This window comes from Salminus brasiliensis, chromosome 1 (genome assembly GCF_030463535.1).
Source record: "Salminus brasiliensis chromosome 1, fSalBra1.hap2, whole genome shotgun sequence".
NCBI classification, from domain to species: Eukaryota; Metazoa; Chordata; class Actinopteri; order Characiformes; family Bryconidae; genus Salminus; species Salminus brasiliensis.
The window spans coordinates 52,931,049-52,944,077 of NC_132878.1; the positions used below are offsets into that span (position 1 = coordinate 52,931,049).

Genomic DNA, 13,029 nt, shown 5'->3' on the forward strand with positions numbered 1-13,029 from the left:
TTTAATTGTTATTTTGTGGCTGAAATTGCCTGGCCTTTAGTTTTTACTCCCACTTGTTTATTTTATGTCCTCACTCTTATATGTTGGCTCTTTCATGCTCTGTTAACTGTGTGTGTGTGTGTGTGTGTGTGTGTGTGTGTGTGTGTGTGTGTGTGTGTGTGTTGTGTGTGTGTGTGTGTGTGTGTGTGTGTGTGTTGTGTGTGTTGTGTGTGTGTGTGTGTGTGTGTGTGTGTGTGTTGTGTGTGTTGTGTGTGTTGTGTGTGTTGTGTGTGTGTGTGTGTGTGTGTGTGTGTGTGTAAACACTTTCTCTTTGTTGTATACATTGTGTCCCAGTCCCCACTTTCACTTTTATCCCTCTTTCACTTCAGTGTCTTCTTTCACTTTTATTCACTCCTTTTGCTTTCACTTTGTATTGCTTTCCTTTTCTCTTACTGCCACACTTTCAGTCTCTCTTATACTCATCTGCAGGGCACCTCTGCGTGCCCAAGCACATTCAAACACAAAGCAAAGGAAACATCTCTTTGGCCTCCCAGTGGTTTGAGTTTATGGGTTGTGGTGCGCGATGGTTGCTAAACAGAGTGCCTGATCGCTGCATTGCTTGTTGTTAGACCTCCGTACATTGGTCCAATCATTTAAAAACAAACTTTACTGGTTTGAATGATTTGTATTCCATTTACATTATAACAAATGATTTAGATTTGAGAAGTTATTAAATTCCACATTTAAATTGCATCATGGTGTCTAGATTTTGCCATAATGAAGTCCTTGGAGCACAAATAATTATTTTAATGTCTAAAAAATTTTTTTTATCTCCATCTCTGTGTTTCTCTCTCTCTCTCTTATTTTTCTTTTTGTGTGTATTATAGGGAATATTGACCAAGCGCAGTATTGTGATAGGATAAAGGGAATCATAGAGCTTTTGGGCAGTAAACTCTCGCTGGATGAGCTTTCCAAAATTTGGAGAATACAGGTGAGACTTTGTTGATGTTGCACTGGCTTGAAATGGGGAGACTGGCGTCTCTGTTATTCTCACTCTGGGCCAGAATGCTGCTACTGCACTACGTAACTGTGGTGGAGCTGCGTGATACCTCTCGTCAGAACTCATTTGTGTAAAATGATGTAATATTACCATATCAGTTTGCATGCTTCTTTCCCTTTCTGATGCCCTGATCTATGTCCCAGCTTATCAGTAAATGCACGTGTACTGCTGTCCCTAAAGATGATGCTCAAAGCTGATTTGTGTTTACAGCAGTGATATAAAAGTGAATTACACTCTGCAACTGTAGGGGGAGCCCAGGATAAAAAATTACCAAAAAATGTTGCTGCAGTGTGTAGTTTAGGCCATCTCTCTGACTTCTCTCTCTTGTCTTTGCTCGCTGTTCAGTCTGGCCAGTCCTCCACGGTTATAGAAAACATCCACACCATCATCGCTGCTGCTGCTGTCAAGTTCAACTTTGAGCAGCTTAGCCACCTCTTCGTCCTCATACAGAAAGTAAGACTTCAGGCTTGATGTGCTGCAGTGTAATTTCACAGTGTTTGAGGGCTTTTTTAAATATTAAATAACATATGATAGACTTATATTATCAGTAATATTGTCAGATGTTGTCTGTAGGTACATTTTTGAGCATGCATTGTTTACTTTAATAAATAAATATGCAAATTTCCTGATTAACTGATTTATCGTGATGTGTAGAGTTGGGAGATTGAGAGTGACCGCGTCAGACAGAAGCTGTTAAGTCTGATCGGGAGGATTGGCAGAGAGGCACGTTCTGAAGCAACGACAGGAAAGGTATGTGTTGACAGTTCACTGTAAGGCTGCATGCTGTTATTTCAGTTTATTTGCTGGACTATTTAAGGTTTTCTGTCTGACTCGCTCAGAGAGCCGCCGTGCTTATTTTGTAGCGATGCTACATTTGTCTATAATGGGATTTTTGCCTGTGCTTGAACTGGGTCTCAGGTGTTGGAGGTGCTGTGGGACTTGGCCCATCTTCCCACTCTCCCCACCACTCTGGTCCAGCAGGCCCTGGAAGAGCACTTGACCATCCTAAGTGATGCCTATGCTGTCAAAGAAACCGTCAAGAGGAACTACATCATCAAGTGCATCGAGGACATCAAGAAGGTGAGAGATGAGAACACAGGAGGCATGTCCTGGCTTATGTTTCCCTGTAACCATGTCCCACAAGGTCTGTATGGATGGCTGTTTCTAATGATTTAGACAGTTAAACTAATGTTTAAAAGCTGAGCTTATAGTATTCACTGTTCTCACCCTGATACTGCTCTGTTGTAAGTCTAAACTGTGATTGATTGATTGTAATTTTCTAATTGAGCTGTATGTTGTTTGTTGCTGCTGGCTTGCTGCTGGTGAGCATAACTGATGACGTGAAAAGTCTTTCACTCTTTCCAACGTGTTCCAACTCTATCTTCCTTCTTGCTTTTCCACTCTGAAAACTGCGAAATAACCTGCAGCAGCCGACAGAACGCAGACGCACATACGGTCCCCATGCAGCGACTAGCATTCTGCAATGAGCTAAGAGCTATATTAAGAGCTGAGCTGGGTGTTTAAAGGTGTCATTCTATCTCTGATGCCAGACAGATATTTGGCTGGTCGCTTGCCCTCCCACATGCACACACTCGCGCACTCGCACTTGCACATTCCTTCCCGCTCCCATTCTGTGCTTCAAGGCTCTCCGCCAGGGTGATTTGGTTGCTGCTAACTCACGGACACTAAAGACTCTTCAACTCTCAGGCGGAGCTCACTGAATGCAACTGCAGTTTATGTCTTTAGATACAAATACAGGAGGAATCAAAGTCTGCCAGCGAGACACAGGTCTCTTTTTTTACGGGCTCCTGGGGAAAGAAGAAACCAAGCTCATGGGCTAAAGTAAGAGAAGCACTCGGGCCTACAAAGACCCTCCCCTTATGTTTAACACTGACCAATCACAACTCACCTTCAATCTCATGGCAGCTTATCACAGCCCAAGCAGATGGGGTTTGGTTACAACCAGGGGAAAATGAAATTTGTGAACTGATTGATTGATTGATTCTGAGTTGATTCTTGGGGGAAGATGTGCATCTTCTTGTATGCAATATCTTTGATTTCCAAGTGCACATTCAGAGCCAACTGGTTGTCAGATGTACAGAACATGTGCTAGTATTCCACAGATTTTTGTCAGCATTAGGTTGTGAGTGTGTTCACTTAAAATCAAAAGCTTATTGTGTCTCTGGGTATTTGTTAGGGTTGGGTGATGTTCATCAGTATTTTAAAGTATTCATAATGCACCCCATAGCCATTAACACTGCACTCAATTATATTGACCCCCATTCCATTGCTGTTAGCAGCACAAACATAAAAAAACAGGTTTTCACAGAGAATTATTTCATCATATCATGTCCTTAATATCATGATGCACTTAAAAAGAAATCCAGGTTCTATTGGTAATCTGTATCACCCACCCCTAACAGTGGTTATGCTGGAAGCACACTAAGGCTATATCCACACAGCAGTAAAGTGGCCCAACTCCTATTTTCTCATCAACTCTGTGTGTTCACACTATGTGCATAAGAGCAATGCTTCATGTGAGTTTTTGGTTTTAGCTTCGCCATCATCACAGAAGCAAGCAAGGAGTTCCAGTGGCTTATAGCTGGCCTGTTACCGCGAATGAGTTTCAGCTGTATAAAAGGCACATTTTTCAGCCACAGACGCTTCTTTGGTTTGCGTCTGTGGTTTCTTTAAACCTAGCTCTTAAGCTTTTTCTTTCTTTTTCTTTGAAGCTGCAGCAACGTCCTCACGTTGTTTCATTCAGACAATAAAAAAAAGAGGAGAATTTCTTTAAATGTGGAGCGGTTGTTCCGATCTGTGCCTTTTAATTTATTTTGAACAGAGAAATCAACCCAAATATTTGTTACCTCACTATCCTGCTACTGAAAACCTCCCTCACTGCTGTCTGTCTCCCATTTTCCCTCCTCTTGAATGTTGAGTATCTGATATGTATCAGATTTGAATACCACATATAAAACTGACCCATGTTGAAATGGAAAATGTCAGATTTTGCGTTTTTGCCGTTCATCCTTGTCACATACCAAGAAAAAGATTGGATTTGGGACACTTTTGCCTGCTGTGTGAACATAGCCATAGAGATTCCACAACCCTAAAGTTCAATTTCTTGAAATAAATTATCTGTTTTTATTCCACAGTTTTTATTCCATAATGATTCTGTTGTTTGTCTCTGAGCCTCTAACATTTACAAAAGACATGACCTTCAAAGGCATTATGAACTTAATTCACTGTTTCCTACGTGCACATGTGAATTTGTGTTATAGTCATCCCAGCTGAGTAACCCGCAAGCGGTGTGGGTTGTTCCAGCTCTACGGCAGCTCCATGAGATCACACGTTCCTTCATCAAACAGACCTACCAGAAACAAGACAAGGTAATACATACACCAAACCTGTTTAATTACTGGACATCCCCAATGCTGCTGGACTTGGATGTAAGTTAGATCTGAATGTCTTCCTCAGAGTATAATCCAGGACCTGAAGAAGAACTTTGAGATAGTTAAGCTGATCACAGGTTCTCTGGTGGCATGTCATCGCCTGGCTGTGTCAGTGGCCGGCTCCAACGGCCTTTCAGGGTCCACTTTGGTAGATGGTCGATATTCTTATCAAGAGGTAAGGAAATGTTTTGATTGAATGATGATGTGATTTATTCATGTGACTGCTAATAGAATAATATGGAAATAATAAAACACAACTTTAGAATAGGTTTATTTCTTAACTTGGAGATCAGTGGCTGGATTGATTAGTATTCTATATTGACTTGATCAGAATCAGTTATACCCCATTCATTATTCACCCTTGTGGAACCTCTACCTCTCTGCAGTATTTGGAAGGGCATCTGAAGTTTTTAGCATTCTTTCTACAAGAAGCCAGCCTGTACTTGGTGTGGAACAGAGCTAAAGAGATCTGGGAGTGCCTGGTGTCGGGCATGGACGTATGTGAGCTAGACCGAGAGGTACAGCACCCTCCTTCAGCTGCAGTGCGGTTTTGTTTGCAAGATGGGCTGTTGAATGTGCTGTATTAATCTTGCTCTTGCTTCTCCCTTTCTGTAGATGTGCTTTGAGTGGTTCACCAAAGGGCAGCATGATCTGGAGAGTGATGTTCAGCAGCAGCTCTTCAAAGAGAAGATCCTCAAACTTGAGCCTTATGAGATTACTATGAACGGTACAATTGTAATCCCAATGTTTACACAACGCTGCACAGCACTGGCACAGGGAATCTCAGTGTTACTCACACAGGCTGAGCTGAGCTGATCTCTGTTATCTTTTTTTCTCAGCAGACAGAGCTTGTAGATTTACCTAATTGAATATTGCCATAGTGATGCACTCAATCACCAGTGTTTGGATGCTTTTATTTTTGTATGTTGCATTCATTTGTGATTTATCTTTTGTACTTTGTTGTCTTCCAGGGTTTAATCTTTTTAAGACCTTCTTTGAGAATGTGAACCTCTGTGACCATCGTCTCAAACGGCAGGGAACTCAACTGGTAACTGGCCAGCATTAACATTTTCCAAGGAAGCTAATGCCAGGGCATTTCTTTAGCTTGAATGTCTTTGTAGACCTGCTGTATGAGGAACTGTTACAGGCAACAAATAAAAGCATTGCTAAATTTGCCTGTTCTTTCCTATTACGTGGGCAGTGTGTAGAGCGATTGGACCTAATTGGGATGGACTTCATCTGGAGAATTGCCATGGAGTCTCCCGACGAGGACATCGCCAATGAGGCCATTCAGCTCATCATCACATACAGTTACATAAACCTCAATCCCAAAATGAAGAAGGTCTGTAGACACACGCTTAACACTATTTCACACTCCCCTTGTGTTTCTTTATCCCACTAGTAACATGTATAGCTTAGCAATTTAATGATTTAGTTTTTTCCTCCTCACAGGATTCAGTGTCCTTACACAAGAAGTTCATAGCTGATTGTTATAAAAGGTTGGAGGTAAGAATTGAGCTCTGGTCAGTGTGTTGGACTATGTTGTTTCATCTTTGGTTGTGCCGTGATCATGGTTGTCCTCCCTCTCCGTTAAGGCTGCCAGCTCGGCCTTGGGTGGCCCAACCTTGACGCATGCTGTTACCCGAGCAACCAAGATGCTGACAGCCACTGCCATGCCTACAGTTGCCACATCAGTACAATCGCCTTCCAGGTAGAACAACACTTGGGGACTTGGTTGATATTGGTGCATATTGACATGAGGTGGTAATCCTTATAATTGAGCATTGCATTTCCTCCTCAGGTCTACTAAGCTGGTGATCATTGAGCGACTGCTGTTATTGGCTGAGCGATATGTCATTACCATCGAGGTGGGATTTGAAAATTCAGTTTCAACATTATTCGAGTGCAATTGAATAGACTCTGTATCGGGGGCACACACACACACACACACACCTAAAAGACATTCTGCCCTAGAGTACTGTTGGGTTCTTCATAATGTGTTGTTTACTACAAACGATACTGGAGTGTTCATTTAGACAATGCCTACAGTCATAGCCTGAGAGAGAGTGCGTGCTGTGAGTGAGAGAGAGAGAGAGAGAATGTGTTTCACTAGCTACACACTTTGCTTTGGGCTGTTGAGATTTTGAGCAAAACTGTTTGTAGCATGTATATATGTCATATCAGAATATTATGACCACCCACCTATTAGTGCTCTGTACACCTTCACTGCGGTAGAACATTTCCGAGATATGCTAGCACCCTTCGCCCAATGTAACCGTTATATCAGAATAGGTTTTCTGCATGTATAAATAAGAGAGAACACCAATTAGTTGTAGCAGAGTACAAAAACATTGCTATGGGCAAAGGACACGATTTGACTGATGCCCAAAAAAGGCATGATACTAGGGTACTGGGTGATGGGTGGTAGCAGTAATTTCAAAGGATGTTCTAGAGCCACCATAGTGAAGGTGTACAGAGAATAGACTTCTCTCACACTCATCGTCTCCCTAACAGTGGTCCCCCACAGGCCACAGACGGTGGTACAGAGCAGTCGATGCGCCACTGGGGACCAGTGAACCTCTATAATGACAACCTAATGCAGCCCATACATTCCATGCAATAACATCTCCATTAAGGATATGAAATGTGAACAGGCCGTTGTGCTCTATAAAGTACATAGCAAGTGCAGTAGATGACTATAATTCTTTCTTTATAGGATCTGTACTCTGTTCCTCGCACTATTCTACCTCATGGAGCTTCTTTCAATGGCCATCCTGTGACGCTTCACATAACCTATGAATCTACCAAAGACACTTTCACCCTGGAGGTACAAGCACACATGCTAAACATTTCAAATGAAGACACTACCCCTGACCTGCATGTAATATCTCTCACAAATGTACACAAACACATACACACACACACACGGAACAGATTTCAACCAGTGCCTTACATGGGAAACCCAGTACACACACACCTCTTTATCCATAAATGGTGAGGGTAGCTGCACTGACGGATTGAAAGTGGTCAAGGCACAGACACCCTGTTCTTTGTTTTTGATTTATGCACTTAAATTAAGTTTGCCTTATACAAAAGAATACTGAGTCCTGGGTGTGTATGTGTGTGTGTGTGTGTAGGCTCACAGCAATGAGACCATTGGGAGCATCAGATGGAAGATTGCAGAGCAGCTCAGCTGCCCAGTGGACAATGTGCAGATATTCGCCAACGACAGCATGGTGAGAGTCTCTCTCTCAAACACACATACACATGCACACAGATCTAAACCAGTCACTTTGTAGCTTTATCTGTCACCACTGCTACCTCAGTGAAACCTGTCTATTGTGGAAACCAATTTATTTTGATCCTGCTGATGAATGAATAATTCAGTCAGTGATTCACAGATTCACCTGTTTCACCTGCTTTACTTTGAATACAGGTAAAACTATAGATGAATAAAATCACTGAATTAATTGTAAATAAAGTCATTTATTTTTATGTATTTAAACATAAATATAGTTCATTGAAATGCCCTAATAGGTTTTGCTGAAATATTCCCAATTAGATGTTTGCAGTAGCCATCTGCTAGTCTCTGACATTGCCTGGGAGAACATGTTTCCCCACTCTATGTGGAATTCTTTCAGCTGTGTGATATTCGTGGGGTTTCTTGAATGCAAATCACCCCACAAAATCTCAATACAATTAAGATCCAGGCTTTGACTTGGCCATTTCAGAATTCTTCCAGAACTCATTTCTATCAACTGTGGCGTGAGCTACCTGTAGATCCCATGATGATATTTTAGGATTGATCTTGCCATATTGGCAGCTGTTTTGCCCCCCTTGTAAATTATTTTGTGGACCGGGGCTGATTTCTAATTGTTTGAAATGTCTACATGTTTAAATACAGTAAAAAAAAAACTGGGATGCACTGATCCGGCTTTTTCAGTTCCAATACCGATACTGTACATAGATTATGCATATCGGTCGAAACCTGATACCAGTTCGATACCATTGCTGAATTAATAAACCGTATATCTCACCATGTGGGAGAGACTTAAGGCAGCAGGCTTGACTTAAACATTACTTTATATAATATAACAAAACAAAACAAATGATCCGATACCCGATCCAGCTAATTTTGTTAATATGGGGACCGATATCCGATCCTAATATCGGATCGGTGCATCCATAGTTTTAATGGGGTCCTGAGTAAATACTTTTAATAGAAAAATTGTGGGCTGAAGCCAGTATCACATTTTTCATAAAAAATAAACTGAAATTATGACTATTTTCTGTATGACTATGTATTAGCAATGCTATTTATGAAATGTATGAACTAGGACTACATCTACAATTATTATTGTTATTCTTTATATTGCATATTTGATGTGATGGAATGTGTACAAGCAAGTTTCATCAAAAAGCTATAAGAATTAAACAGCAAAGTGAAAGAAAACGGTCAAGGCACATAATAGCTGTTTAGCAACTTTAGTATTTAACTAACTGTGTGTTACCAGGTTTAAGATGAGTTGTGAGAAGTAGATATTTCCATATCCTTGAGTTTCTGAAAGAATATGTTGTTTTTTGTAATGCATTTGAAATTGAAAGAAGATGACAAACCGGCCAGTGCCCCAGTGTTGTCTCCTCCTATGCCCTCCACCTCTGACCACCTCCATTTATACACAATGTCTGAACAAATCAGGAACATCTCAATAGCATTTTAGGAGTAGGGCCCTGCTTTGTTTGAGATTTCTACTTACTATTTCCCCTGTAATGTAATGTAATGGTTCACAAAGAAGCATAATAAAATTGCTATCAGAAATAAAGGTATGTTGTGTTTATTGATATATATATATATATATATATATACAATATATATATATATATATATATATATATATATATATATATATATATATATATATATATATATATTGTGTATATATAGATATTTGTAGTCTAGTCTGGTGTGTAGCTTATAAAACTATCAACAAAAGATGCAGTAGTTTCCATTTCTGGTCCTAAAGAAGTACTGCATTATGTTGTTTTCCTGCTGCCAACACACCTAATCCAACTAATCGGCTAATTTGCTCTTCTTGAGTTGAGGTTTTAGAACAGACAGTGGTTCTTAATGTGTTAGTGGAGTTGATCGTTTGTCCATTAGTTCAATTTTGCTTGCACTCCTAATGTGTTATTGTGTTTTGTATGCCTGTCCAGCTGACGATGAACCGGGATCAGAAGCTCTTGAATCAGCTGGGTTTCTCTGATGAGCAGAGTCTGACTGTGAAGAGCTCAGGAACAGGCACGCCTTCTGGCAGCTCTGCAGACAGCTCTGCCTCTGCCAGCTCCAGCAGCAGTGGAGTCTTCAACTCTGCATATGCACTAGAGCAGGTACAAACACACACACACACCTCACCTTCTTGTACCCCCACACACTCATCTCAATGGCAGCGTTTATGGCCAATGTAAACCCCACTCGAATACATTTTTATGTGTGTGTGTGTGTGTGTGTGTGTGTGTGTGTGTGTGTGTGTGTGTGTATGTTTTGTAGGAGAAGTCTCTGCCCGGTGTGGTGATGGCGTTAGTCTGTAATGTGTTTGAGATGTTGTATCAACTTGCCAACCTGGAAGAAGCCAGGTAAGGCTACAGGAAGATAATCAAATAATTGTTATAATCTCAGTATACCTGTAAATTATCTTCATATTTATTTTAACTAATTTACTAACTACCTGTCTTTTATTGGTTTGTAAATGTATGTGTCCATAACAGGATAACCCTGCGTGTTCGAAAGTTGTTGCTCCTCATCCCGACTGATCCAGAGGTGCAGGACGCCCTGGATAACTTTGTGCCAAAGGAATCCAGCGTCTGGAGCCACCAGGTACCACAGAGAAAGATTCACTACTTCACATACACTGTGTTTATCCACATTCTGCTCCGATTGTGCAGAAAGCCCCCTCATAGCAATAATCCAACAGACGACGTGCAGCATGACTCACCGAGTAGACAAAGCCATGTGACTCACAGCACATTCAGAAAGCTCAGTTTGTTTATCAGTTTGATAAATACCAGTATGTGAGAGAACAGTATGTGCCTAACACCCTCTACCCTCACTTGTTCTTTCTCTGTCTCTCTCTCTCCTTTCCTCCCTCCATCCCCCCTCCAACCTTCTCATAATGCCCCATGTGGTGTAGAAAACACTGTTCACATTGGGATCCAGCTCTCAGGCCTCCAAGTCTCCATCTCTTTCCAGCAAACAGCAGCATCAGCAGAGTGCAGCGTCCATCCTGGAGTCCCTGTTCCGCTCCTCTGCTCCGGGCATGTCTACCTTCAGAGTGCTCTACAATCTAGAGGTGCATACACATACTTTGCACCAGAGGTGACTGGTGATCAAGGGTTAGATTAGCCTGCTATAAACCCTAAAAGCCTGATCAGTCCTAGAACAGGATTCTTTGGACTGATTAAACCAAGCTTAAATTGAGTATGGAATAAGAAAGAAAGGGTTCATCCTCCATAGCATTCAATGACCTCTGTTAAACATGGTGTAGGCAGTGATCTGGAAATGGGTCTCTGGTGTTTATTGTTAAGGTGCTTCACAAAACAAATGGATAATAACCCAGAACACTGCAAAAGCAACCCAAAAGGTGGAATGTTCTTAAAGACAAGGACCCACAAACAAGCAACAACTGAAAGTGGCCGCAGTAGAAAGCATGGCAAAAAAATCTGAAAAAAGCCTTTGGCTATGTCCATTGGTTACAGACTTTAAGCACTCATTGACTGCAAAGGCTTTGTACTACTTATAATTAAACTTCTTATGTTTTTAATTTGCTAGTGTCCGAATTCTTTAGAGCCTTTTATAATAGGGACTGTGTGAAAAAATGCTGTTTACTTGCTTAACAGTTAACTTGTTAAATTGTTGTTAATCCCTAAAATTTAAGATGTAAATCTACACATCAGTCTCATCCTGGTTGAGTACAGAGGCAAAAGTTAATTAAAAATAAATAAAATAAAATAAAAAGTCACTGTCCAAATACTTTTTTTTTTTTCTTTTTTTTTGTAAACAAATCAGACATTCAGCTACTCTTACATATCATTATGCTAAACACAGCTGTCATACACTGGATTCACACCAAGTCACGATTTTCTAAATATAGTTGTTTTCAAGCATTGATTTTATGTAAGACAGCTATGCAGCTATATCATAATTAATAGAATTGCATATTCTCCACGATTCACAATGTTGTGCCCAGTAAAATACATTGGTGTTGAAAGACCCCCCCACCCCCTTATTGTTTGAGTGAAACCCGCTTGTTCTTGTCTTGAAGAAATCTGCTCTTACACATGCAGAAAATAACAGTGTGCACAAAGTCTTTATTCCACTAGTTTACTCTGAACAAATGTGGTCAGTGCTGCATAATCCAACATCACACTGTCTCTATAGGAAATACATTATTTCCGAATGTTTGTGGTGGCTCAGCGTTTAGAGCACCGGGTTATCGATAACAGGGTTGTGGGTTCGATTCCCGGATTCGGCAAGCTGCCACTGTTGGGCCCTTGAGCAAGGCCCTTTACCCTCTCTGCTCCCCGGGCACTGGAGTTGGCTGCCCACCGCTCTGGGTGTGTGTGTGTACTCACTGCCCCTAGCTCACTAGTGTGTGTGTGTTCACTACCACAGATGGGTTAAATGCGGAGGACCCATTTCGCTGTACAGTGCACACTGTACAGTGACAAATACGTGCACCTTCACCTTCACCTTCTAATGTGAATGCATTCATTTACTATAAGGTGTAGCCATTGCTGACGCTGATGTGCAAATAATGTGCAGATAAACTTGAACCTGTTGTCACCCTGCCTATAGCCAGGTGTGGGCTGCAGGGGTATAAAGCGCCCCAGTATTGTGTTCTCTGGAATGATGCTGCTCCATCCAATACATCACTAATGCTCTTCTTGCTGAATACAATAAAAAACTTTTTACAGCAATGGTCCATAATGTATGTATTTATATTTATAAAATTTAATTTAATGTGTGTGTGTGTATATATATATATATATATATATATATATATATATATATATATATATATATATATATATATATATATATATATATATTTCTCTTTGTGTGTGGCAGGTGTTGAGCTCCAAATTGATGCCTACCTCTGATGATGAGATGGCAAAAACCAGTGTGAAGTCTTTCTGTGAAAACTTCCTCAAAGCTGGAGGCCTCAGGTAACACACCACTCTGCCTCACTTATAAGATGGTTCCAGCTGGTGCTGGAGAAGACAAAAGGAGATAAACATGGTGCAGGATTTTGTCATTAAAGAAGTTGTTCAGCTGGAGCTGCATCTCTACTGTAGCCATTTCTGGCAGTGATTGTGTGCGTGTGTGTATGTGTGTCCCTTCAGCCTGGTAGTTAACGTCATGCAGAGAGACTCCATCCCCTCTGAGGTGGACTATGAGACCAGGCAGGGTGTCTACTCCATCTGCCTGCAGCTCGCCAGGTATGTCTTCATATCTCAGTTTTCTCCTTCTTTTCTATCAGT

The 13,029-nt window shown here is 41.0% G+C and overlaps 1 protein-coding gene across 3 annotated transcripts in view; it reads left to right on the forward strand.

The window, feature by feature from the left end:
• The window catches only part of usp24 (ubiquitin specific peptidase 24), a 60,832-nt gene that overhangs the window by 28,105 nt on the left and 19,698 nt on the right, over nt 1-13,029 (forward strand). For 2 of the 3 annotated variants that reach the window (XM_072682548.1, XM_072682556.1), the window contains exons 12-32: nt 867-970; nt 1,385-1,492; nt 1,694-1,789; nt 1,958-2,119; nt 4,321-4,428; nt 4,517-4,666; nt 4,878-5,009; nt 5,107-5,218; nt 5,463-5,539; nt 5,693-5,833; nt 5,944-5,997; nt 6,087-6,202; nt 6,293-6,359; nt 7,208-7,318; nt 7,629-7,727; nt 9,706-9,879; nt 10,040-10,125; nt 10,258-10,366; nt 10,680-10,838; nt 12,617-12,714; nt 12,892-12,987. In XM_072682548.1, coding sequence (XP_072538649.1) covers nt 867-970; nt 1,385-1,492; nt 1,694-1,789; nt 1,958-2,119; nt 4,321-4,428; nt 4,517-4,666; nt 4,878-5,009; nt 5,107-5,218; nt 5,463-5,539; nt 5,693-5,833; nt 5,944-5,997; nt 6,087-6,202; nt 6,293-6,359; nt 7,208-7,318; nt 7,629-7,727; nt 9,706-9,879; nt 10,040-10,125; nt 10,258-10,366; nt 10,680-10,838; nt 12,617-12,714; nt 12,892-12,987 — 2,359 coding nt within the window. Of the gene's footprint in view, nt 1-866; nt 971-1,384; nt 1,493-1,693; nt 1,790-1,957; nt 2,120-2,785; nt 2,882-4,320; nt 4,429-4,516; nt 4,667-4,877; nt 5,010-5,106; nt 5,219-5,462; nt 5,540-5,692; nt 5,834-5,943; nt 5,998-6,086; nt 6,203-6,292; nt 6,360-7,207; nt 7,319-7,628; nt 7,728-9,705; nt 9,880-10,039; nt 10,126-10,257; nt 10,367-10,679; nt 10,839-12,616; nt 12,715-12,891; nt 12,988-13,029 lie in introns of all 3 variants that reach the window. The other variant, XM_072682565.1, reaches the window with a different exon arrangement.